The sequence below is a fragment of the Lagenorhynchus albirostris genome, chromosome 14, assembly GCF_949774975.1.
Source record: "Lagenorhynchus albirostris chromosome 14, mLagAlb1.1, whole genome shotgun sequence".
NCBI lineage: Eukaryota > Metazoa > Chordata > Mammalia > Artiodactyla > Delphinidae > Lagenorhynchus > Lagenorhynchus albirostris.
In genome coordinates this window covers 51,232,813-51,259,856 of record NC_083108.1, presented here as the reverse complement: position 1 = coordinate 51,259,856, position 27,044 = coordinate 51,232,813, and the positions used below count along the sequence as shown (strand labels likewise).

The following is a 27,044-nucleotide window of genomic DNA, read 5'->3' as shown; positions in this document are numbered from 1 at the left end:
ACATTTCATATGAATGAAATCATACAAGATGTGGTCTTTTGTGACCGGCTTCTTTCACTAGCATAATATTTTCAAGGTTCCTTCCTGTTGTAGCATGTATCAGTACTTCATTCCTTTTTATTGCTGAATAATATTATCTTCACATTTTGTTTATCCCTTCATCGATTCGTGGACATTTGGATTGTTCTACTTTTTTACTATTATGAATAGTGCTGCTATAAGCATTCATGTACAAGCTTTTGCGTGGACATATGTTTTCATTTCTCTTGGGTGTATACCTAGGAGTAGAATTGTTGGCTTATATGGTATTTCTATGTTTAACCTTTTGAGGAACTGCCAGACTGTTTTCCAAAGTGGCTGCACCATTTTGCGTTCCCACCAGCAGCATATGAGGGTTCTGATTTCTCCATCTTCTTGCCAACACTAATTGTCTATCTTTTTGATTATAGCAGTTGCTTCTTCTTTTTTAAATTTATTTATTGATTTTTGGCTGTGTTGGGTCTTTGTTGCTGTGTGCGAGTTGCGGCGAGTGGGGGCTACTTTTTGTTGTGGTGCGCGGGCTTCTCATTGCAGTGGCTTCTCTTGTTGTGGAGCACAGGCTCTAGGCGTGTGGGCTTCAGTAGTTGTGGCTCATGGGCTCTAGAGTGCAGGGTTAGTAGTTGTGGCACATGGGCTTAGTTGCTCCATGGCATGTGGGATCTTCCTGGACCAGGGCTTGAACCCGTGTCCCCTGCATTGGCAGGCGGATTCTTAACCACTGTGTCACCAGGGAAGCCCTATAGTAGTTGCTTCTTAAACATATGTTCAACAAGTCTTCCTATTTTAGCCTCACCTTTATTCTCCTTTCAGAGTGGCCCGTGTCCCAAATTCCTTAGCCTTTTCAGGATTCTGGGGTATAAATCATCGCTTCTCAGCCTTCTCTTCTGCTAGCACAGAGTTCAGTTTCCTGGGTCTGTGGGGTCAGCAACCACCATGGTGTGGAACCTGAGGGTCCGCCAGACCTGGGTCTTAGTGTTGGTCTGGCTGCTCACAAGTTGTGGGACCTTGGATCAAATTACATGACTTCTCTGAGCCTCAGATTTCTCACCTATAAAACAGAGAAACAACAAATGGGAAGTAACTGACATTCAGTAGATCTGCGTAAGTATTGCTTCTCTTCTCTTCCTCAAACATGGTGGATATGCAAAAAGAGAAAGAATTCCTTCAGGAATTCATCTGCTAGTGGGAGAGAGAGACACATGTATAACTCTATAATCTGCTTACTTTTTAACAACAATTACTGAGTTTCTATAGCATGGCATAAATGTGCTAGTTTCTGAGGGTACAATGTGATAAGTTTCCTGTTTTCCAAAGGCTTTCCATCTGGTGAAGTCAAAACCAGAACTGGGTAAGCTGGGATGAAGTGAGAGAGTGGCATGGACATATATACACTACCAAATGTAAAATAGAGAGCTAGTGGGAAGCAGCCACATAGCACAGGGAGATCAGCTCGGTGCTTTGTGACCACCTAGAGGGGTGGGATAGGGAGGGTGGGAGGGAGATGCAAGAGGGAGGAGATATGGGGATATATGTATACATATAGCTGATTCACTTTGTTATACAGCAGAAACTAACACACCATTGTAAAGCAATTATACTCCAATAAAGATGTTAAAAAAAACAAAAACAAAAACAGAACTGGAATATAAGGCAGACGGAAGTAATTGCTGTCACACTGATACAAAGGGAGTGCAGGGGAAGGAGAGGTGAATTCTACCCATAGGGATGTTGCACAACTTGGTCCACAGATTGATTGGAACATATTAATATGTATGACTCTCAACTCTCCAAGCCAACTAAACTAAACTTCACTTGAACTCGTGGTACTCTGAAATAGCTAAGCCCAAAGAATAAATCAGCAGCAGAATTCTGTTTTGCGTTCTCCATCACGAAACCTCTGGCCAGCGTGGCCCTGTGCCAGTTACCAAGGAAAGTAAAAAAATAAATAAAAATCACATTTTGAAATAGGCAAGCAAAAGACAGTATAGCCCATAGGTATTACAACAAAAATGCTATAGTACAGCTGTGGCAGCCAGGACAGTACGTGCCTGTAGACATAAATCTCCAATTAAACACGTTTTGTTATTTAGGATGTTAAGGCTACTTCTTCCCTGCAGACTAACTGATGTCAGAAGCAGGGATCAAGTTCTGGCCACTGCAGAACTTAGAGGTCTTAAATCTTAACAAATTCCTTTCTCGTGTTGGAGTGTAGCAGTTATGTGACGTAGATTGTGTCAGAGACAGATTTTGAAAACTGGCAGGTTGCAAAGGTGACTGGATATCCTTGAGGGATAATATCCTTATTTGAGCCCATCACCTCTGCAGGCCCCTGGTACTATATAAAGAAAATCCAGGATGCATTTAGCCTGGGTCCACTCAGTGTGAGGAAAAGGTTTTGAGAACAAAGTATAACCTCGCACATAATATCAGGCTGTTTGTCTTCCTGAAACCCATCTGCCAGCCATGTGGGCCCTGTTGGAGTCTTTCACCCTCTCAAACTTTCAGGCACTGGGAACCGCTGACCTCTCCTCCTCTCTCCTGTGACTCTTGTAGTCTGATGTGGCTGTCCAGACAGCCGCAAGCCCCGTCCGCTCCTGCCCCTTTCTCTTTCTCAGTTCCTGAAATGTCTCACTGCATCACCAGCCTGAATCAGCTGTTTGCTAATCTACATAGCTGGGGGAACGTGGCTGGGGCTCTGGGGACACCTCCACTAATGGAATGTCTACTAGGCATTACCTGCCCAACTCGACGCAGCTTTTAAGGATGCAAAAAGTCAACTCTTGAAAACGTTGAGTGAAACAGAGTTGAACAATCTTTTTCTCTCTCTTTCAGCACCTCCTTGAGTCTCGAATGGTTCCAAAATTGCTATGAATTTCCAAGAAAGGGATATGGTAGGCAGTAACTCTCTTTTTCCCTCCAAAGAATAAACACTAGGAAAGATTAAGACACTTCTCCGTGATACCTTCCCTGATAATCCCAGTAAGACGTTCTCTGGGGTACTTTGTACCCCTCATGTCTCATACGATTTAGTATCTAATTATAGAGTTGGATGAGACAGAGATTTGTATTCTTTTAGGAGCTGCCATAAGAATTTCTCATCCTCTTGGGATGAGAGTTAAGAAGCAGGACATCCTCTCTGAGTCCTGTATTAGGAGTTGCCTGTAAAGCCTTTGTTTCTTCGAACCCCTAATGGGTTTGAGTAGGTTAATTTGGAGGCAGCGTTGAATTGCTTTAATAACAAAACCATGAGACATTTGAAGTTCCCAGGGAAATTTCAGGAAGGAGAGAGGAGTCAGTCAGACTAAATGCTGCATGGGAAAAAGACCAGAGAGGAAAAAGAAAACAAACAAACAAACTAATGGTAGGTCTGCTGAAAAGAAGCTTTAGGGAGAACACTAATTTTTTAAGCTGTTTGCTACCGGGAGCACAGTGTAAGCTGTTTTTTTTATCTCCACTGTGAGTTCTTCAGTGATGTTGGTTCCTTGCCCCACAGTGTGTGCATGTGAGCAGATTCTTTTGCGGATGTGTCTCTGCAATGGAGGGGCTGGAGCTGGAGGGGGAAGCTGATGTCTGGGTGGCATCGTTACCTATGTTCATGTGCCATCAACTCCACTGGTCTATAAGCACCTGTTTATTGACTGAGTGAATACATGAATGCATGGATTTCTAAGCAGAAGAAGCAGATAAGGGTTTCTCTTTAACTGAGACTAGACTGGACTTCGCAGGCATTAATGGGAGAATTACTTAGGAAAGCCAGCACAGACTAGGGGATTAATATGTATTTGTCGAACTAACTAATCACCGAGTCAGAGAGAAAAAGGTGCTGTTCTTTTGCTTGTAAGCACGTTCTTCCATCTAGAAAGAACTAAAGCTTTAATCCTTGCCAGAAGAAGATGACTTGAATCATGAAAACCTGGATTTCTAGATTCCAAGCAAGATCTCTTCGCTGTTCTCTGAATAAGGAAACACAGTAAAATACAAAGATTTCCGACTTCTCCATTGTCTTAGGAGTAGTTGTTCTCTCACACATGTCTTCATAACACTTCATAACAAACTAGTGTGCTGAGGTTCAGCACACTGTGTGGTAGATATCACACATCTTGGGTTTTTCCACATTTCAAGGTTCGGTTATAGCCAGGCCCTGTGTCCCATCTGTGGGCTGAAAAAGATGATCACAGAGGCTCTATTTCCTCCCTACGTGTCTCTTTTCTCTGAAAGCCTGTCAGCTTCTTGAGGGAAGGGACCATGTCTCACTCATTTGTGCACCCCACTGCCTGGCAATCTCTGGTCCATAGTGAGCGCTGAGTCAGCGCTTTTGAACTGAACTGCATGTGGGGGGAAAGCTGGGTGCTGGTGCAGTGATGGTGATCAACCCAAGAATAATTGGTTGGACAATAGCCAAGACACGGACCCAACCTACATGCCCACTGACAGATGAATGGATAAAGAAGATGTGGTACATGTGTACAATGGAATATTACTCAGCCATAAAAAAGAGTGAAAGAATGCCATTTGCAGCAACATGGACGGACCTAGAGATTATCATACTAAGTGAAGTCAGTCAGACAGAGAAAGACAAACACCATATGATATTACTTAGACGTGGAATCTCAAATGTGACACAAATGAGCTTATTTATGAAACAGAAACAGGCTCACAGACATAGGAAACAGACTTATGGTTACCAAATGGCAAAGGGGGTGGGGAAGGGATAAATTAGGAGTTTGGGAGTAGCAGATACAAACTACTATATATAAAATAGATAAACAACAAGTTCCTACTGTATAACACAGGGAACTATAGTCAATATCCTATAATAAACCATAATAGAAAAGAAAAACAAAAAGAAGAATTGGTTACGTCTCCCTGGAAAGGCCTGGTCTTAGCACTTTGACTTGTCATCAAAAGTATCCTTTAATTGCACACCCACACCTGGCAGATGTGTGAAATGACAAGTTCGTTATCAGTGTCATAGGAATTGCATCGTGTCCATGTGAGGAGGGGGATTTGGGCTTTTGGTAGAAAGCGTGGCTGCCATAACATTGCCCTTGTTTCCAGTTCCCTACCTTCAGGAATTCCCAAGCAAGTCTGTCTTTTGAAATGCATTTACTGGGAAATCATCCGTCCCAGTTATCCAGTGGAAGGAGAGTGGGGAAGGATTTGGCCGTCCTTGCAGGAGGCATGCTGGGCTCCTGAGATGCCACAGTTGGTGGAAGAGGTGACCCCAGAGCCTGGCATCTGCAAAGGAGGGCTTTAGGCTCAGTTACGTGAAGATAACTCGACCCTTTGGACAGTTGATTATTCAGTCATTCATTCACCCAAGTTTATTAAGCCTCTGCTCTTCGACAGGCACCATTCTAGGTACATGGGATTCATTCATGAAGTCAGACAGAAAAAAAATTCTGTTCACAGCATGCACGATGACACACACACACACACACACACACACATAAATGAGGATGATACCAGAGAGTAATATTAAAATAGGATGGTTTGACGCAGAGTGGCTGGGTGCTGGTCCGGAAAGGCATCTCGAAGATACCATACCTCAGCTGAGACCTGAATTAGAAGGAGTCACCTGAGGTACAGGAGGAAGAGCAGTCCAGGCAGAGGGAACAGCCAGTGCAGGGACACTGTGATGTTTCTCAGAAAGCGTGGCATGTTCCAGGAGCAGAAGGACAGCCACTGTGAGGAGCATGGTGGACGAGGGGAGGGTGGAGAAGGTGGAGATGGCTGAAGTTGAGTCCAGCACTGACCCTGCACTTCCGGCCTTACTGTGCTTAATGCTCTGTCTCTTCTTCTCCCGCAGACGACTTCGCAGAGGAGGAGGAGGTGCATTCCTTCGGTTACAAGCGGTTTGGTGAGTTCTAGCAAAGATCTGTTCCTTCTCTGTGCTTGATCTGGGATATGGTAACATGACCATGGCTGGACCTCTGACACACATGAACACGTGTGGCTCTGAGGCCCAATTCTGGTTGGAAATTGAGTTTCTGTATAACAGGTGGATGATTTCTCAGAGAATCTGAGGCTATTGGGACAGGAGTTACGCCCAGGCATGGGGAAGTGATGGGATGCTTAGGGGGGTTGGCTGAGTACAAACCTGATGGCTTAACAGGCAAAACATGGTGGGAAAGGTAAATCTGTGACAAGATAATCATTTCTCTATTTTGAGATTTAGAAAACATCTTTTCCCTTTTTCCTCAGGCCCCATATTCATAACTTAGTGTCAGTGGAGAAACGAGAGGAAGACTTTTTTCAGGAACCCAGCTAGACACAGGTGCTCCAAGGTAGTCTGAACAGTGACCCCTAAAGATATCCTCATCCTAATCCCTGGAACCTGAATGTTACCTTATATAGCATAAAGTGCTTTGCAGAGGTGATCAAGTTAAGAGCTTGAGCAGGGGAGGTTATTCTGGGTTATCCGGGTGGGCTCTAAGTGGAAGCACAATTGTCCTTATAAGAGGGAGGGAGAGGAAGATTTGACTGCTGAGAAAAGAGGGCAATGGGATGATGGGAACAGATATTGGAGTGATATGCTGTGCAGGTGCAGGAAGGGGCCACAAGCCAAGGGATACAGGTGGGCACTGGAAGCTGAAACAGGCAAGGAAACATTTTCTGTTCAGAGAACTCTGGTGGGAATGCGGCCCCACCAACATCTTGATTTCAGCCGACTAAAGCTGATCTCAGACTTCTGGCCTCTCAAACCGTAAGAGAAGAAATCTGTGTTCTTTTAAGCCCCCCCGTTTGTGGTGATCTGTCCCAGAAGCCACAGGGAACTAATCCACGCTTCTCTGCCTACTCACGGATGCTCTTCTGTCTTTGACCACACTTCCCAGGATCTGTAGTTGGGCCTCAAACTGCCAGTGAAAACATTACAAAGTTCCAAAGACAGTTCAAGGGAACTGAGGTTTTTCTGTCCAGCCCGTTTCTGTGCCTTGGTCAGAGGAAATGAGGAATAGAGGATAGAGGAGAAAAGAATGAGAGTGTGTGTGTGTCTGAGAGAGAGAGAGAGACAGAGAGAGAGAGAGAGAGAATATGAAAGGGAATAAACCTACTTCCTGTTGCTTAAAAAAAATCCTGGCTGGACCTTGATTAAATTTAACATCCCCCAGCTGCTCTGGCTCCCTCATTGCTTTAGCATTTTTCTTCTGGATACACACTTCTGCATTTCTTTCTGGGAAAAAAAATAGGGCTTTAAAGTGAGAATGCAGTGGCACGAAGCCCACGGCCCCTCCATGTGCTGGCAGAGAGGCTTCTGCCCACTGTGCTCTCCCCTCCCTCATGCTACTGTTCTTTATCTGCACAATGACATGTTTCTGCATTGGTACCATGTGCTATTCTGCTTTCCCATCGTGGGTTCACTGAAGGTTGTCATAGGAGTGAAGAGGAAACCAGACATTATAAAGGAAAGAAAAAACAAAACAGAAATTAAAAGGCAGAAATAAAGAGGAAAATCAAGCTTGTAAAGATAAGGCAGAATAAATGTTGACGTGCCTGTGTATTTTGGAGATCAGCAGATTTCAAATCTCTACACAGAAATCGGTAGACATATGAAGAACCAAGAGAAAAGAGTGACCTTGAGAGAAATTTTATATAAAATTTCATGATCCTGTAACTAGCTAGATGGGCAGGGATTTGGTGGAAAACACAAAAACATAGTAAGTTGCTGAAAGGATTTAATTTATGGTAGTTAAGTTGTGTGTGGAAACCATAAACTGATGACTCAGAGGGGAGACATGATAACAACGTACAAATATTGGAGAACCAGGGAGACGTGGAGAGAGTGATACCAAGTGGCACAAGTAGAAGAGAGGAATGAAATTAAAAGAGAAACTTTGGAATGAGCTATGAGAGAGACATCCCGAGGCTGAGAATTCTTGGGTTCAGCTTTTAGGCACAGTGATGGATATCCAGCATAGGGGTGGAGTAGAATTTTGGAAATGGAAGAGGCTTTGCGATGATTTATATCAGCCTTTACTTTTTTAAAAAAAATTAATTAATTAATTTTTGGCTGCGTCAGGTCTTCATTGCTGTGCATGGACTTTCTGTAGCTGTGGCGAGCGGGGGCTACTCTTAGTTGCGGTGTGCGGGCTCCTCATTGCGGTGGCTTCTCTTGTTGCCGAGCACAGGCTCTAGGTGAGTGGGCTCAGTAGTTGTGGCTCGCGGGCTCTAGAGCGCAGGCTCAATAGTTGTGCCACATGGCTTAGTTGTTCCGTGGCATGTGGGATCTTTCCGGACCAGGGCTCGAACCCATGTCCCCTGCATTGACTGGCGGATTCTTTTTTTTTTTTTGACGGGCAGATTCTTAACCACTGCGCCACCAGGCAAGTCCCTCAGCCTTTACTTTTACAGATAAGGAAGGTGAGGCCCAGATAGATCAAGTCCTTGCTCAAGCAGGTTAGCCGGAGCTGGGTTGGATGCTGGGTCTTCTAACTCTCAGGCTAGTGTAATTTTGAGGAAGGGTCCAACAGTGAGATTGAGGTGACCTCTCAATTCCTGTGTCCTAGAAGTGTCCCTGCAGTTCTGGAATCTTAAAGTGGGCTGGACACCAGTCTGGCTCCACCAGGGAGACCTCATCACATTCACAGGGCCTAGGACTCTGCACCTGGTTTTATAGAAGGTAAATGGGTTTCTAGTTCCTAAGGTGTGGCCAAGGCTGGTCATTGAAAGCAGCAGGAACCCAGTCCTTCAGGTATGATTCAACGTTAACCATTAAAGGAAGACAAAGTTGGTGAAAGGTGGTGAGTGGGAGGCGTCCGGAGACCAGGCAGTCCTGTCAGCCCCGCCCCTACTTACTCCTGTGACTTGAGACCAGTCACTTCCACACTGTGGGCCTCAGTGCTGCATCTGCCCTGTGGGCAGAGTGACACCTGCCACAGTAGTAAGTCTACCTCACAAGCCTTTGGTGAGACTGAGAAGGATAGCAGATGGACCAGTGCTTCCAAGTTGCAGCACTGTGAAAACAAGGGTGGTGTTGCCACTTTCCTGAGATTTGAGGCTGTTATCACTCTTCAGACATTTTGGTCCGGCCACTGCCAAATATCAAAAGGTGACAGGTCTGAAATCTCATTCCTGTAGAGAGATACAAGGATGAACATGGTAATATCACTGGCTTTTACTTTTGCAAAATAGACTGGATAACATATAGGGGTTAGTTATTGTCTAATTTTAGGTATGTCTTGTTTGTGCAAATACAGTGGTCACAGCTTGAATTTAGGCTGCAGATGAACCAGGGATTAATTATTTGCAGGGCAAAAGGGCCACTATTTTAGCAAATTGGTAGCTTGTTTCCAAAGTTATTGATATATAGTTATTCAGAAGCATATGCTACATAAAGTCAAGGCTTGTTTATGTAAAAATACTGTCCTTTTTCAAATTCAGTATAATATTTAATAAAGAGCAAAATGGGTGATCATCTCCAGTAATCTATTATGGGATGGTATTATTTTAAGATGGTCATCCCTTGCCTAGTCAAGAATTCATTGTTGCATTTGGGTCTCAACCAAGGCTTCTATTTTTCTTCCATCTCTCTATATGTCCTGCTTGTTAGCCCCTTTCCCAAGGTTCTGGGCAGGTATCTGGACAAGAGATGGAGTTAAATCTGGTGGGTTTGCACTTATCTGCTCCTCTGATGAAAGTTTTGATGAGGGGAAACTTTGAAAGGTTAAGGAAGTGAGCATTTTCAAATTTTCATCAGGCTCTGCAGGTCAGCGTTTCTTGGCCTCAGTGTGCAGAGCTAATTAATTTGGGATGTAACTATAGTTACAGTTTGGCAGAGTTCATTCTCTGGAACATGGGGTACCAGTATATAAAGTTTTATTTTCTATGGATAGAATATGATCTATACTACAATGATATCTTTCTACTTATTTCCCAGTTACTGTTTTCTTCAAAAATATCACACATGGCTCTAGTATTCTTAATTATTATAGTTAGCAGAAAGGGAAAGAGAATTCATTCATATTCTACGGGACAAATATGAATTCATAAAATTTGGAATTTGCGATAAGTTGCTCCAAAAATGTCTTCTGAAATCTCCTGATTAATCATGTGATTAATATGAGTGCATTCAAGTTAAAAAAATTATTTTTCCATTAAATGGTAGAGTAGGAGGAAGGAAGAATGTCATTTCAGCTCCAAGGGATAAGTGCATCACAGTTCCAGAGAAGGGGAGAAGTGTGGGAAGAGGGGTGACTTCCAGATCCTGCTTTTTAACCCACGTACAAAAGATTGCAACAAATCCAGCTCACATTTGCTTATCACTTGTATCTTCCCAAAGTATGTACTAATGTAGTTTTCATTCACCACTGCTCCATGAGGCCAACAGGCCAGGCGCCATCTTTCCTATTTGATGACTGCTTGTCATCTTTTCGGGAGGCAGTGGGGTGCAGTGGTTGGGTGTGTGGGTGCTGGAACCAGGTGGGTGGCTTTGGATCCAAGTTCCAGCACTCACCAACTGTGTGACCTTGGGCACGTGATTATCCAAAGCTGTGAAGTCCATTTCCTCACTTGTAACATTTGGGTCATCACAGGCCAACTCCATAGGGCTGTTGTGGAATTAAACATGCTGCTGGGTTGGCACAGTGCCTGGCACACTGTGAGGATCCCATAAATGTTGACCAATATCCTATTATCAGATTCCTTCTTGAACCTTTTGATCCTGATGCTTGAACATGGAACTAGGGTTTAGTAAGCCCCTGGAACCTTCTGATGTCCTGCAGCCTCATGGATTCTGGCTGCATCACATCCCCTGCTTTCCTGCTAAAAGCTGGGAGAGGCGAGAAGGCCTGGGGACATGGCTCTCTCTGCCCCAGCACCGTGGTGGGCAGTGTGGGAGCCTAATGGCAAGTACCACCCTGGGTGTCCCTTACCCTCCCTCTGGAGCCTGCTTTGCCCCTTTTCTGTGCTGGGGGTAAGCGGGATGGGGGGACAAGACTGACTTTGTTTCATTGGTTGCATTGGGTTCTCTTGTGTTATCTTTGGAATAGGACCTGGTGTAATAATAGGATGTCCGAAGTTGGACTGATGCAGGAATCAGAGGCACGTGGTTCCTTCCGTCTGTGAACGTCGTGGGTAGATTTAAGGGTTGACAGTGAGCAACTGGGGGCAGCTGGAAACATTTGTTGTTTGTGTTTGACGAACAAAGCTTTGACAAAAGTGCTTCCTTGGGGCTCAGCAATAGGGAGTGTTAATAGCTATGAGAGAATAAGATCTCAAAAATTGCAAACTGTGAAATAGTAGCAAAAAGTACAAGGAAGCGTATTCTGTGGAGTAGAACTCAAATCTTTTGTAAAAAACTAAGTGGAAAAATTCTAAGAGAACTACTGAAAAATTACATAAGGGTAACAGTCCAAAAACGGGTACCAGATGCCTTTTCCTAAGTGTATTCACTGGAGTCAGTTCTTGACTTTTTTTTTTAGAAAAAGTGAGTTTTGTTTACCTGCAACTTCATAGGCCTCCCTCTACTTACAGTTTCACACAGGCTTTCTTCCCCTGGACAATAATTTTGGCTTAGCAAGAATATTTTTAACAGTTTAACCTGCACAGTGCAGGGCATGTGGGAGCAGCTCGAGAGATCTGTGTGGAATAGAACCCAGCCCTGCCCCAGAACGCCCCCGACCCTGCTTCTTTTTTTCATCATTCCCCCCCCGCACCTCCTAACCTGCCTTCCAAAGAGATAACATATGAACCTTCAAATCAGGGGCGCTAGTTAAATCATGGAGCTGTGTCTTCCCAAGAGGGCTTGAGGAAGTGAATGTCTAGAAAGTGCAGAGGACCACTTGGGCTTCTGAAAAATAGCAACACAGGTATGCTTAACCAGCAAGAAAGGTTCCTTCTGAGGCACATGGTGAGTTTCTGCTTTCAGTGTAGAGAGGGTTCCAAGAGTTGACCAAGAGAATGATGAACTCTCTCTGGGAATCTGCCCAACATAAACACTTGGCCGCCCCCTCTTCTGAATGTTTGGGCTTGGGGACCAGGCTGCCTGTCTTTGCTCTCCCCGGACTCTTCCCAGAAGCCTGGCTTCATCTTGGATTTGGAGAAGGTGCCGCTTTGAAGTCATCTACCTCCAACCATAAAGGACGGCTCCGTGCATTCGTCTCCGCACAGCCCTTCCAGACCGGCACCAGCAGAGTTCACCCCTTTCCCTGATAAGAATGCCAGGAATTTCCATCATTTCCTGTGGGGAATGACTAAAGAAGCCCAGCGTGAGGCTGTCCTTTCAACAGCACCTTTTCCAAACATCTCTAAATGGAAAGGGTACCAGGCCAGGCAAAGGACTGACCCTGGGCAGAGAGATAAGTGAGGATGAGAGGCTGAACTGGTGCCCCTGTGGGGTTTCTCTTCAAAGCTGTTTGCTTCCTTAGTGGCAGAGTCTTCTTTATGTGGCTTTGCAAATCCTAATGGAGTAGATATTTCTGGTTTTATGAGAATTGGGGGTCAAACGGCATGTGGAGAAGTAGATGCCAAAGAGATTCAGAACAGCTCACGTGGCCCCTCTCCCCATACTTCCAGTCAAGCAGTGGGGCTCCTGAGACCTGAGAAGAAGGGTTTGCTGCCTATTACTTCTTTTAAATAACCTGAGATTTCCTACTTTCTATCATTAGAGATAATATTCACAATCTCCCCTGTCAACAGTGTTCACCTGGGTTTCCCTTCTTTTCCATCAAGAGCTTCTCAATGGGCAGCTCACATCCTCCTTGCCTCATCTTTCTGCTTACCAGTAAAAATTTGTTCAACACCACATGGCCACGTGATTATGATTTTTTTTTCTATTTTCATGTGAAAGAAAGCATTAAGCATCTTTTCTTCAATATCCTTTCTTGAATATGTGCTAGGTAAAGCTTATGGTTACCAGGGGGTAAGGCGGGGGGAGGGATAAATTGGGAGATCGGGATTGACTTATACACACTACTATATATAAAACAGATAACTAATAAGAACCTACTGTATAGCACAGGGAATGCTACTCAATACTCTGTAATGACCTACATGGGAATAGAATCTAAAAAAAAGAGTCAATATATGTATATGTATAACTGGTTCACTTTGCTGTACAGCAGAAACTAACATACATTGTAAATCGACTATATTCCAATAAAAATTAATTTTAAAAATTAAAGTAAAATACGGAGACTGAGGGGAAAAAAACAAAAGGAAAAAGAAATCTTGCTGTCCTCACTCCTGCATTCTCTGCTCTGCATAAGGGCCATACTTTGTTCAGGGAATATCAAAAGAGTCTGTTTTCTTGCATAGCTTTTTTTTTTTTAATTGAAAGTCTTGGTGGCCACCAGCAAAGAATCTATTGTAAGGAAGGTTGTGAGTACGGGCGGGGCTAAGAGCACGTTGCAGGTAACGTAGCAGGAGGTGACGTAGCAGCCTCCTGGCTGAGGGAATGTACCCCAGAGTCAGCTGCCTCTGCTCAGCTTCCAGCTTTGCCACTTACAGGTGAGATAGCCTCAGACCAGTTAACCTCCCAGGGCCTCTGTGTGCTTGTCTAAAAGAGGGGAGTAATTATAGTATCTGCCTGTAGGACTCTCGTGAGAACTCAAGAAGTTAGAGCAGCGCCTTGCACACAAAAAGACTCACAAATGGTGCATCATGAGAAGTCACATAAATGGTTACAAGGTGGCTGTGGCAGTTCCAGGTGGGTGACAGACAGTCTTGGGTTCCCACGTCTTTTTGGAAGCAGGGACGCTTTCCCAGAAGGCCTTCAGAGACTTTTCCTCGCGTGTCATTGGCCAACATTGAGTCAGTCTTTTCCTAAATCAGTTACGGACAAAGGGAATGGGCGGGCCCTGGGTGGCTTGGGCTCATCGTTTGGGGCAAAATGTATGGTGAGGAATTAAGCACTCTCACCGCTGTTATTATGTATAAGTTAATACCCATAATGTAGACTATTATAAATACATAATATGTATAACATGTAATATTGTTACATTTATAATTTAATGTTAAATTAGATGATGAATGATTATTAAATAACAATATAATTTAATTGTAATCTGACCAATTATTATTTATAATTTGTTCCACATATAAAATTATCGTGTTTTATATAACATGTTGAAAAATTCAGTTCATTCACAAGATAGCTGCAATGATTTGGAATTTTGTTATAAGTGGAGCTGCTGTGTGCTGAACTCTCAAGCACCAAGAGTTCTTAGTGTTTGACAGTTTATAAAAAGAGAAACCTTCAAAAGACCAGAGATCAGTATGATAGAGAAGGGAATGAATAAATGAATGAACAAAAGTTGTTTTGCTTTCTTGGAACTTAGTTTTCTCAGTAGTGTTCAGCAGATTTGGAAGAAACAATTTTTTTTTAGAACAGGAACTTGAAAAAAAAAAAAAAGGAGACAGTCCCAAATCTCAGTGAATACAACTCCTGCCACAGGAAACATTGTGAAATTGGTCTTCTGTTCTGAGTCATAACTATAAACACTTTCTGCTTCTTCTGATATTTCATTTTTATCCTTTTTATACGTTTTTGAAAACTGACATTTGGCCCTGATTGAAACAGTCTTCTCTTTTATACACTAGGGTGTTTTTATTTTTTTCTTCATTGGTGTAAATATTTCCATATACAGATCAATTTCTTTCACATGCTGAAAGATGAGGATGAAGGATTTTAGGCTTGTTGGGAAACAGGAGAATGGAACTAAAAGTCTGCAAAAGTTCTGGCAAAAAATCCAGACTACATTCTTATCCAAATGCCTAAAGATGCCCTCTATTCTCTAATATTTGAAGTAACCTTTCTAACATGTCCATCTTGTTCTGTGAAGGAGGAAATTGTATAGATAAAAATCATTGCTGACGTTTTTTATTTTGAATCTTCAGTCTAAGCTCAAGTATTCAAAGCAGTATGAGTGAGGGAGAACCATATTCTTTCCCTTTGGGTTTTACTTTGTACTTGTAAGAGGACGTCCTCGTGGTATCTCATATTTAATATTTGACCGGGGCCATTTGATAAGGAATAATGTATTGTCAAAATGTATTGATTGTTCTGCCTCATGTTTTACATGGAAGTCTACTGTTGAATCACTTTTGGAAACAACTGAGGGGAAATAGGAATGCTTCTCATTCTGAGAAGAATTCACTGACTGCCGTGAACTGGGGTACAAAGATGAATAAACAAGGTCTCTGCTCTTGACTCTTTTATTCCTTATCAACATTTATAATGCATTTAAAAAAATTTCTCAGAAAACAACAGGTATAAAAGTCCTTATGAAAACAAAATTTTTCTCCTAAAAATGTTTATACTAGGAATAGCCCAGATGATAAGCCTCATCAAAGGCTCCCCACAAAGAGTCAAAGGGTAGACATAGAACAGAGGGCTGCCACTTTGGGATGGAAGTGATATAACATAGGGTGTCAGAGAATTACATATAAATTCTGCAGGTGGGCATAGAAAAAGAGAGTAAAGCAGCTGGAGAACAGGGGGGAAAGCCACTGGCCCAGGGATAAGATGAGTGAAGCGTTGATGGGAATCTGGGGAAGAGATTCAAGCAAGGAACACCGGCCTTAAACAGTGCCCTTTTTCTGGGAAATGTATGCATTTTGTGAGATTTGCTGAGAAACTGAAGCAAGCAAAACTCCTGGGAAAATGTCATTCTCAGTCAATGCAGAATGAAAGTGATGTGACATTTATTAACCACCCATAATGTGTTGGGTATCGTGCACAATAAAAAAGGAAGACATGGCCTTTTGCCTTTGGGAATTTCAAGTGTAATGGAAAGCAGAGTTTTCCAACAGGGGTGTATTTGCATAAAAGAAAAATATCAGCCAACCCTACGAATTGCTTCCTCTCCCACCCGCAGAATTTCCAAAGGCACAATAGAGGGCACCACATGCCAGACGGAGTGCGAGCCGCCTCTTCTTTCTGCTGTTCTAAGTTCAGTATTGGCAAGACTTCAGTGGTTTCCGGATGAGGTTGGGGGTTCTCCTTTGCACCCGCCTCTCCCATCTGTGCACAAGAAGAGGGCGTATATGGAGTCCCTGTCCTTTGCCCCTCAGAAAAGGTTCAGGACGGGATGTGAGAACTTGTTTGATATAAGCCGGTGAGAGAAGGTTGGAAGGTAATTTCCGTCTCCAGATGGTGTCCATGCTGTGGACCCAGCTGTTACCAAACTGTTGCCACGTAAACCTGCTCTGCTTATTAACAGCAGCTTTGTGCATTGAAAACACAATTCAGTAAATGTGTAGTAAGATAATTTGGTTTAGAATCCTTCACTATTTAACTTTTTTTATTTTGGCCACACTGCACGGCATGTGGGATCTTAGTTCCCCAACCAGGGATCGAACCCATGGCCCCTCAGTGAAAGCACCGAGTCCTAACCACTGGACTGCCAGGGAGTTCCCATATTTGGTCCACTTTTGATGGACCAAAACGTACCTCCTGTAAACAGTGAATAAGGATCACAGAGGGCCCGAGTGACCTCAAGCACGTAAATTTACACTAAGCCTCGTTTGCTTGTTATGGAAAGAGGAATAACAACACTACCCATGAGAGAGGGCACGTCGAAGATTATTTAAGGGAAGTGAAATGCTTAGCACATTGCCTGACACTTAGAAACTGTTCCATAAGTGCTCATCGGGGAAAGAGAACCAGATTTTTAAAAAAAATTGAGTTCAGTACTTCATTTGAACTCCCTTTTTCTCTCTGTCTACCCAGGCACACACGTCTGTATATACTGTGTGTGTGTGCATGTGTGTGCATCACTGGGTATTTGAAGAGGTCTGAATTGGAAGCGTGGAGATCAGAATTGTAGTCTTTCTTTTCCTACAGTTAACTAGCTGTGTGAATTTTGCAAAATGATGTAAACTCTCTGGGTCTCAAATAAGCTGGTCTGCAAAGGAAGGGGGTTGGTGTAGATGATTTCAAAGACTTCTTTAGGCCATACTGGGTTATGGGTTTGCAACTATAATGTGATCCAAGGCTCTATTCTGCCACTACATGAGATTTTTAAAAATATATGTTATTTTTCACCCTTTCTTTTACTTACTCAAACAATTCAGAATAAGTATTTTGGTACCCTTATTTCAGACATATTTTCCCAGGTATCTGATACAAAATTTAGCAAAAATGGCAGATGGAAAACTATCTTCTCTTCACATTAGTTTTGTTCAACTTGTCAACGATCTCATGATTGTTGGGTTTCCATTTGGTTGTATGTTCCTTTCATATAACTTTAGAAGTATTGAAGCATTTTCTAGGCTTAAGTGTTTTGAACTCACTTTATTCTAGATTTCTACACTCAAAAAGGGAAGATTCTATTCCCTCCAAGCTTCATAAAATCAGTGGGTAATTATTCAGGTACACGTGTCTGCAAATTTAATAAGAAGCATAATGCTTCCATTAATAATCCCCAAGAAAATCTGGCAGTTTCTCTCAATTCAGTGATCTGTTTATATTTATCATATTATGAATTTTTTCTTTGTGCTTCTCATGTTAATGAAAGACATATTGAATGAGAACCTAAATCTACTGGTTATCCACAAAGGAAAAATCTCTCTTTAGCCATGCCCCTTATTGAGAAGAAGGCCCCCTGGGAGGGAGGCCTTCTTTCTCACCTTCCTGAGTTAGTGACCAAATATTAGAATACACCCCCCCACACCCATACACACACAAAAGAGAGAGAACCAGGGGTTATAGTTATGTAAAGTGAGAACACGTATATTTAAAAAGCTTGTGAGCTAGATTTTTTTTCCCAGCTGGGAAATTATTAGGTCAATTCCTTCCCTCTCTGCCATTTTGTAAATAGTTAACCTCACTTTGAAAATCGTGAATGAGTCAGCATTTGAATGAAGGGAAGAAAAAAAGAAGGAAGGAAAGAAGGAAGAGTATTACATTTTTTTTTCCTATTTATAATTGCAAACACTTAGAAATGATATTCTGATAAATTGAGAGTCTTTTTTTTCCCTGCTGGGCACTTGTGTGGATTTAGGTATATATGCATGTAGCTGGAGACCTGAAGGCTTTGGGGTTCCTGGGGCTGAAAGAAGGAAGAAGCAAAAGCCACAGGGGAGGGGAAGAGAGAGCAGAGCAGGGGTAGCAGAGAGTCCCGCAGGCTGTGGGATGGGGGAGTCAGACAGTCGGATTTAGTTCTCAAGGGCCAGGGATTCCAGGAAGAAGGGAGGGAGCAAACCCTTGCATTCTGATAATTTCTTACTTTTAAAAAATGTATTTTTCCCAGCCCTGGTGTAAGTACATTGGGGACAGAGATAGTGTCCGTTTTGTTCGTCATTGAACTTAGGACAGGTCCTCGTTTCAACAAGCATTTGAGAACAGAAGAGTAATATGCTTGGGTGCTTATAACACGCGTTGTACTCAGGGTGTTTTCTTAAATGTTACCAATGCCCATGACCTGGTGGGCATCTCCCCGACGGCGTCTGTGTGTGGACCAAGAACATTTTCCAAAGTTGAATTCTGGGGAGGGAGAGGCGCGGACCCCAAATCCAGCATCCAGCCACGGCACAGACTCAAAGCCAGGACAGATGCCCCACGGCTGGGACTAGGGCTGAGAAGGAAGAACAACTAGAGCCGACCCTGGGGATGGGGGTTGCACAGAGTTCCTGGTCTATTAGGGGGAGAGACAGAGCACCTGAAATTCTCTAGCTGAGGTGGGCCCACATCCCTGTTTCCTTCTTCAGAAAGACCCTAGGAAGGTCCTCTGGCTTCATCTGAATTTCTTTTGTGCTTAAACTTAGTTAAGATTATAGAGCTCTTGTGAAGTGCAAATACTCTAGGAAGTTATAGAGAGGAAGATGGTTACTCAGTCATCTGCGCTTCAGGGTGAACTATTTAATCAGATTGCTTTCCTCCTCAAATCTGGCTGAAATCAGCACAGTGATTGTTTTTAAGAGATTCGTCTTTCAGAGATATGAAAGGTTCAAGGAGCTTTGGATCTAAGGCACCTGGGATTGGGGAAGAAATTCAAAAATATCTGTTATGTACCTATTATATCCTATCCCTGTGCTAGACCCCGGGATTGGATTGCTAAGACATGGCACCAGTGTGTGTAGTCCTCATGGTGTAACAAAGGGGAAAGAACATCTACATCATCATACTATAATTTGAAAGATCCTTAAAAGGAAATAGAGGACCCAGATTCTGAAGTTACTAATTCTGCAGGGAAGGGAGGAACCCGTGATCAGAGAAGCCATAGAGAAGGATGATTGTTTAAGGGCGGGGCATTAAAATGAGGAAGTCCCCTGGCAGTCAGTGGGCGAGATCCTCAAGGCAGAAGAAACAGAATGAAATTAGATCAATAGCATCAGTAGCATCAAGGGGCAGTAAGTCCTGTCTTCAGGGGACACAGACAGGCACACTCGGAGATATTGCAGGTTTGGTTCCAGATCACTGCAGTAAAGTGAATATCCCAATAAGACAAGTCACACGATATTTTTTGGTTTCCCAGCGCATGTAAAAGTTATGTTTACACTATACTGTAGTCTATTCAATGTGCAGCAGCATTATGTCTAAAAAAAAAAGCAATGTACATACCTTAATTTAAAAATACCTTATTGCTAAAAAATGCTAAACCATCATCTGACAACACGGGTTGCCACAAATACCTTCAATTTCGAAGCACAATAAAACAAGGTACGCCTGTGTACGCCTGCAGGCAGAGGTGCGCCCTGCCGCTGGGATCCAGTATCCAGCGATGGTCATTAAATGCTGTGTCTATTAGGTGCCTGATATGTTTCAGGGGCTGGGAAGGATTCAGAATAGTAACTCATGTTCGCTGCTGTCGGGATATCACCACCAAGTTAACAGGACAGAAGTTACTCACATGAAACAAGAGCAAACAATGCAAGCCACTATATCCTAGAGGTCTGTGCTGAAGGTGAGCCCAGACAAGAGGAAATCAGGAAAGGAAAAGGAAAACCATTGCATCGGTCTGGGGCTCTGAGTGAGGAGGGGCAGGAATTAGCTCAGGGTGCCTGTGCGGATGGGGAGAAAAGGCTGCCAGGGAGGGAAATTGTAAACCCTCCTGCCTGGAGCTGGGGTTGCGTGTTGGGGGCTGGGCTGGGCTGGGGAGCTGAAAACTAAGCAGAATTTCCATTTGATCCAATTAAAGTAACCGGACTCAAAGTGTTTTAACAGATCCGTCTGTGTAGCAAAAGGAGTATCGGGAGCGACTGATGTGCTGTTACTACGTAGTTTTATACAGAAAGAAGAGAAAGTGGAATTTAGGGGAGAGGGGAAGTGAGCTGTCGCCGTCACTGGTGAGTAAGCTGATAATGTGCTTGTGACGACGGGAATGAAGTGAGAGAGTCGTGTAATCTGTGACTCCACGATGTCTCTGACTCTTACGGTGCTCACTGATAGTCATCTGCCACTGAGATTCAGAGGTCAGCCAGGGAGGCAGCGGCCACAGCACAGCCCCGCCGGGCACGCTCGATGTTTACGACACAGGCCGCCACTTTTCAGTGCATTGAGACTATTAGGCAACTAATTATTTTTCTTTGTATGTGTGTGGTTTATTCCTTTCCTGATTTTAATAGGTCTTTTGGTTTGGCTGGTCGTTGCCAGATGTCTTAAATGCAACCGTGTACCATCAGGTACAGTTAATAAGCGCGTTTTACTAAGTGCTGCTACTTCACCATGTGCCAGTGTGGTGCTGGAGATCTTTGATTTGGGGGAAACAAAACAACAACAAACCAGGCCTAAAACAAAACACTGTAAAAGAAGTCTGAAACGAAAATCAGCGAGCCCCACCCTCTGCCAAGGGTAAGTAAATCCCTTTCTGGAAGAGTGGATGCCGAAAGCCGGCTCTGAGGTTGGAAGCTCATTTTGGGAAGCAAGTCAAGGAGGGGGAAGTAGTGAGTGAGGGGAGCTGAGCCACACACACTGGGAAGGCAGTGGGCTTGTGGGACTAAGCGGGGCCTCTCAGTTGGAGCCAGAGCTTCTGCAGAACCTGCCACCCCTTCCCCAAACTCCTCTCCCCACCCCATCCTCCCGAAAGCACAGAGATAGAAAGAGCTGGCTCCTCCATTGTTGCTGGGAGGGCTTAAATCTGAGATATTGCACTTGGCTTTTCTCAATAAACTCTGGCTGAGGAGAAATTAACCTGGGGCTGCTCTGCTTTGCCTTTTTCCAATAAAAGTAACATACCGGCTTCAACATTTCAACCATTGTTTGTGCTGGTAGAAGGCTTCTCTATCTGTATCCCTGTGGTCAAGTGCGCCATCTCATACAGCCACCTGATAAATTGTGTGTGGTTTGGAGGGGCCTTATCCGTCAGGCAGCAATGCTTCTTCGCTGTTTTCTTTTAATAACAGCTGTATTGAGATAGAGTTCACATATCATACAATCCACTGGTTTAAAGTGTACAGTTCGATAGGTTTTAGTGTGTTCAGAGTTGTACAGCCATCATCACAATTTTGGAACATTTTCATCCCCCCACCAAGAAACCTTGTATCCATTAGTCATCACTCCATTCCTTCCAAATCCTCCTCTGTGAAACCCCTCAGCAACCACTAAGCCACTTTCTGACTCTATAGATTTTCCTCTTTTGGACAGTTCATATAAATGGAATCATACACTAGGGGGGTCTTCTGTATCTGGCTTATTTCACTCAATATAGTGTCTTCAGGGTTCATCCATGTCATAGCAGGTATCAGTACTCCATTCCTTTTTATTGCTGAGTAATAGTCCACCTACATTTTGTTTACCCATTCATCAACTGACAGGGATTGGGTTGGTTCTACTTTCTGGCTATGATGAACCATGCTGCTGTGAACTTTATTGTACCAGTTTTTGTGTGGACATATGTTTTCACTTCTCTTGGGTGTGTACCTAGGAGTAGAATTGCTGAGTCACGTTTCACCCTATGTTTACCTTTTGGACTCCATTCCAAAGTGGCTGCACCATTCCATGACTGAGTATCTCCATTTTTTTTTTTTATCCCAAAAGACAAAAAAATCAGCTGGGGTTATTTTGCTATCATACAGGGATGATATGTATTAACTAAAAAGGAATAGAATTGAAATAACGTGAGAGTGGTTTTAGATACGGTGGCATTACATCTCAGTATCTATACATTTCGATACACTTCAGTTTGCTGCCATGTGGAAAAGGTGGTCTGGTTAACCTTCCTCTTCTCCCTCTTTTCTAAGTCCCTGTTTAAGTCAGTGAGGGTGCAGGCGGTGCTGTGCCTGGATTCCCAGTGCGGCAGCCCTGAGCTGTATGTGGCTACAGAGCTCTTGAAAATGAGGCCGGTTCAGACTGAGCTATGCTGTCAGTCTACACTCTGCCTAGACTTGGAAGACATACTATGAAAGAAAGAAGATAGAATATCTCATAGTAGTTTTTTATATGACTGCATGTCAAGATGATAGTATTTGGGGTCTATTGAGTTAAATAAAATATACTGTGAAAAATAACTTCACCTGTTTCTTTTTACTTTTTTTTAATGTGGCTACTAGAAATTTTTTAATTACATATGTGATTTGTATTTCTATTGGACATTGTTTTTACATACTATTAATAATTTCAAGGCTTGTTTTTGAGCTCCTGGAAAAGAAAAATATGTCATCTAAATACCCTTCGGGTAAAACTCAGGTGATTATTAGCAAATCTTCTTATCACTTTTTATCACCAGGAATCCATTTGCTCCCTGAGCGAGAACAGCAAATCAGATGAGCTCTGGTCAGCTTTCAGCAGTAGGGCCTTAACTGACCAACCAGCCAACCGTCCTTCAAAGTTAACCCATTGCCTACCCGACAAAATAAGAGAAAGCCTTGAAGAACAGAAACATGGCCATGAAGACGTTAAAGCAACATCCTGTGATAATTGGATACAGCTCCTTCCCTGACCCTCCCAGTCACGGGCTGGCCTGAGACGATGCCCCTTTCTGTTGTGTAACCTGGTGGACATTGCAGACTAAAGAAGAGAAGATGGGGCACACACGGCAAACGATGGGGAAGACGCTGGGGGCGTTGATCGCTGAGTCGTCCTTCAGCTAATGTGTGAATACCACTTAGCTGTAAATAGAGAGGGTTGGGCCGGGGCTTCTCACCTGCCTTTTTTGTTGGAAGAACAGTATCCAGGTTACCAGGAAAGCTATGTGGAAGGCATAACATCCTTGGCAACCCTCTTTTGTAAAACACACTTTAGGTACTGGTGTTTTTAATTTCAAATATCTGGACATAAGGTTACCACTAGTTGTTTCATGATTCAAAACAGAGAACAGACCTGTATTTTGGCAACATCCCCAGGTAACATAATTTAGCTTGACTCCAGACCTCAAGACAGATACATTCCTGAATTCCATTCTTGCCATTTGGCTGAAACTTTCACTGATGCGTAAAATGAAACTTGGGATGGGAGTGGATTCAGAAGGTGAGACAAAGTCCATAAAACCTTAGGGCATAGAGTGAATGAAGAATCCTGATCTCTCTTGTGGCCCATCCCAAGTGACTGTGGAAGAAGGAGAATAAAAAGAGGTAAGAGCCAGCCAGGAGTTTATTCTTGAATGACAGCAGAGGGACTCCACGTGTGTTTAAATGATGTCTCTTGTCAAAAGTATTCTTACTGTTTTATGGATGTTGCTTACTTGAGCTCACGGCCAAATCAAAATAGCTGAGTTCATTTTCTTCTTCTTTCTCTTGATGAGTTCTTAAGTGAAGGATTTGGCAGGCTAATCAGTCATCACTCATCACTTGCCCGTTTTAAAGGAAGAACCTCAGGGCAGTCCCCCTGGGAAGTACTGAGAGGTCATTATGGTTTACTGAAAAACGGGATAATTAAGAGAGAGAGACAACAATCCTATAAATGAACACACATGTGTTTTGCAGGATTTCCAGGTTGATTTGGGGGCCAACCTTATGAGCAATGATCCTCCTTTGAGAAGGTCCTCAGCATCCTTTTTTCCTCTTGTACTCCCTTACCTTATAGCTGAGGGGCATGGGCGAGTCAGGAGATTGTATCCTACCTCTGGCTTCACTTCCACCATGAAGCTTCTGGAAGGTGGAGAAAGGAGTATACAAAAGCATTCTGGTACATGCATGGTACTTGCTGCCCTGGGTGTATAGAGAAAGCTGATCTGGGGTCTCCTGACATGCACCTGCCTTTAGCAAGCAGAGTTTTATGTAGACAGAACTATCTTAAACGCCCTTCATATCATCACTCAGGTTTTTACATACATACCCCTTCACTCCTGCAAGCTCTCCCAGTGAGAAAAGCTGTCTGATTTACGATTTCACTTATAAACTTGTTCAGCACATACGCACCAGGCACTGTGCATGCTTGCTCTTCCAAGTGATCATTCATTCAAAAGTAGACCTTTGCGATAGGGCACTGCTTGACCCCAAAAAAGAACACAACACATGACTTACGAGACTTAGGGCCTGTTGACGGGACAGAGGCCGTTTTGTTGGCACCCTTCACACCTTAGAGGGATTTTTCTGCCCACAGCTAAGGGCCATCCTGTCCTGAATCAGTCTAAGGTCCTCATGGAATCTGGGTGATCCAGCTCTGTCCACCAGCTAAGTAGATGGCAAGTAAGAATGCTCCGAGGACCCAGTGTGTGAAGTGAGAATTCCATCAGGTGTAGTGGTGGAGCAGAGAGGAAGCTGGGAGAAAAGGCTTCACCCAGGAGAGAGAAATCTTGGGAAGTGGTTGTATGGGGCAAGAGTCTGGGATCATAAGACGGAAGAGGTCCAAAATTAAGGAGGGGCTTTTTAACAGGTGGAACTGGCCAGCAGTGGTCCAGGCCGCCCCATAGGTCACCGTCAGCTCCTAGGTCCTGAACTGCCACCTGTTCACAGAAGCCGAGACTGGCCTTTGGAAAGTGGGGCTGTGCGGTCAGGAACAGCCGTTCCCCGATGCCTGTGGTGAGGGAGGAGGGCCGGCCTGGGTAATTCAGACAGCTTCTCCCCCTCCCCACCCACCTTCATGTCTTCCCAGTTGTTTGGATAAGCCTGCAAACTCAGGTGGAGAAAGGAGAATTGCCCTAATTACCAGAGATCTGTGTCTCCTCAAACACAGGGCTCAGTTCAGTAGCAGTTGAAATGATCATTGCTTTCTTAACATGAGAAACAAAAATACCTCCTCAGTGGGATGTTTCAAGGGTAAGTTAGGAAATTAGTGATAGAGTTTTTGGTCCTAACAGAGTTCTCTGAGAGCATTCTTAAAACTTACTCATGTAACAGATAAGAAAACTTAAAACAAACAGTAAAAAAGTTGCAAATGACACCCCCCCCCCACCACCACCAAAATCACAAGTGAGCTGAATGTTGTTCTCTTTTTCCAGCTCTTGGGCTTGAGGTTCATCTCACATTCATAGTCTCCTCTGGCCTGAACTCTTTTCTGGCAGGTCCAGTTGGTTTCTTTTGTCCCAAGGAAGATGTGGTGTCTCTGGCCAACCACATCTTTATGCAGCCTTCGACATATTTATGTAGCCTAGAAGAATTTTAAAAGATAAATTTACTGTAACTTTTGAAAAATGACCCGTATCCTGCCAGTAAGATACGCCATCCCTTTAATCATACACTCGAAACGGTCAAGGATCCCGTTTTTGTTGGCAGTGATGTTTCCAAACGCTGAATGAAGAAGGCTTGTTTTCCTTCTACTCCCCTTGGTGTGGAGTGCAGAGAAGAGCAAAATGAGGAAACAGCTGAGAAACCCCACAAGTGTAGGGACTAAGATCTTCATGGAAGGCGCTAGTTGGCTTCATTTACACCTTATGTTAAGTAAATAAACCATGGACTTTTCCGGCGTCCATTTCCCGACAGCTCAGCAAACTCCACCAAAGGATTCTGCGGGTTGGAACAGTTGCCCTGCCTCTATTTCAAAGATGAGGACCTCTGATCGACATAACTCGGTCCACTTGCTGAATACGTGTGCTTTGCTTAAATACCTTACTTGCCTCCAACAGCCCGAGCCTGTGACGTGGACATTCTTCAAGGCAGGGTTAAAAAACATCTGCAGCCTAGAAATCAGAGTTCCCCAGGGAGGGTGTGAAATCCAGAGTGTGCTGATCTGTTTCCTGTCTTTGTTATGATTTCTTCACTGTAACTGAATATCCTTGGGCGCTCTGGTGACTGGGTACCCGGGCGCAGCTGTGTTAGCAGGCCAAGGACTGTTGGCTTACGGGGCTCCTCGCGCGTTTACCTAACCAGCTTCCCTAATCCCAGGCAGGCCTATTAATTTACAGGGTAAGCTGCTCCTTGTCTGCAGATCAGCGGGTCTCGCTGTGCAGTCCCTGCTGTTAATCATAATCTAATTAAGGCTCATTAGGAGGAAGAGCCGTCACCTAGCTGGACTGATCCTTGCCAAGACGGAACCCGCAGGGACACCAGCAAGCCACCATCCTAACAAAATGCCCATGAATACGCCACCAGAAAACAGTGAAATATTTCAGAACCCGAAGACCGTTCCAGGCTCATCCGTGGAGAAGCAGCAGGGCTGAACACTCTCAGCGTTGTGCATTATGTGGGCACGGCTCTTGCCTACCACCTGTATTTTATTTTTACCTTCTGGCTGGGAAGCTGATCTTGCAGTCCCCAAAGTCTTTGATCCTCATGTGCGATCCCTCCAGAATCTAAAGAGTGAATCACCGAGGGGTGACCACTGCCCACAGCCCACAGCCCAGTCAGAAGCTGCTCTTTGTTGGAAGAGAAAATGTGCCTTTTGGAAATCTTGAAGATGACATAGTTTATTCTTGAAACGTGGCATCCGCTGCCGGTGGCTTTCCAGTAAGCTGTGAGAGCATTTAACCCAAAGTGGGTTTGTGACCCTCTTGAGCCAAGGTGTGGGATGGCCCAGTGAAGTGTGGAGAACAGATCACTGGTAACTCAGAAGCCACGCTGCTGTTTCCGGCACTGAGGGGAGATCCTGACCAACACTGAGTATTTCTTCAGAGAAAGTTTCTAGACAGCTTTTCTCTCCTTGTGCAAAATGTTGCAGCTGTGTGGGCCTGGCTCCGAGCACAAATTGCTCGTGGGACACGATTGGTCCAAACCCCCCGTGCTTCCTGACCAGTGAGGGGTTTGTGTTTTGT

General features: G+C 43.9%; 1 protein-coding gene across 1 annotated transcript in view; it reads left to right on the top strand.

Moving 5' to 3' along the window:
• The window catches only part of COLEC12 (collectin subfamily member 12), a 186,978-nt gene that overhangs the window by 11,621 nt on the left and 148,313 nt on the right, over nucleotides 1–27,044 (top strand). The window contains exon 2 of the mRNA XM_060121547.1: nucleotides 5,849–5,899. Within this exon, the coding sequence (XP_059977530.1) occupies nucleotides 5,849–5,899 (51 nt within the window). The remainder of the gene's footprint in view (nucleotides 1–5,848; nucleotides 5,900–27,044) is intronic.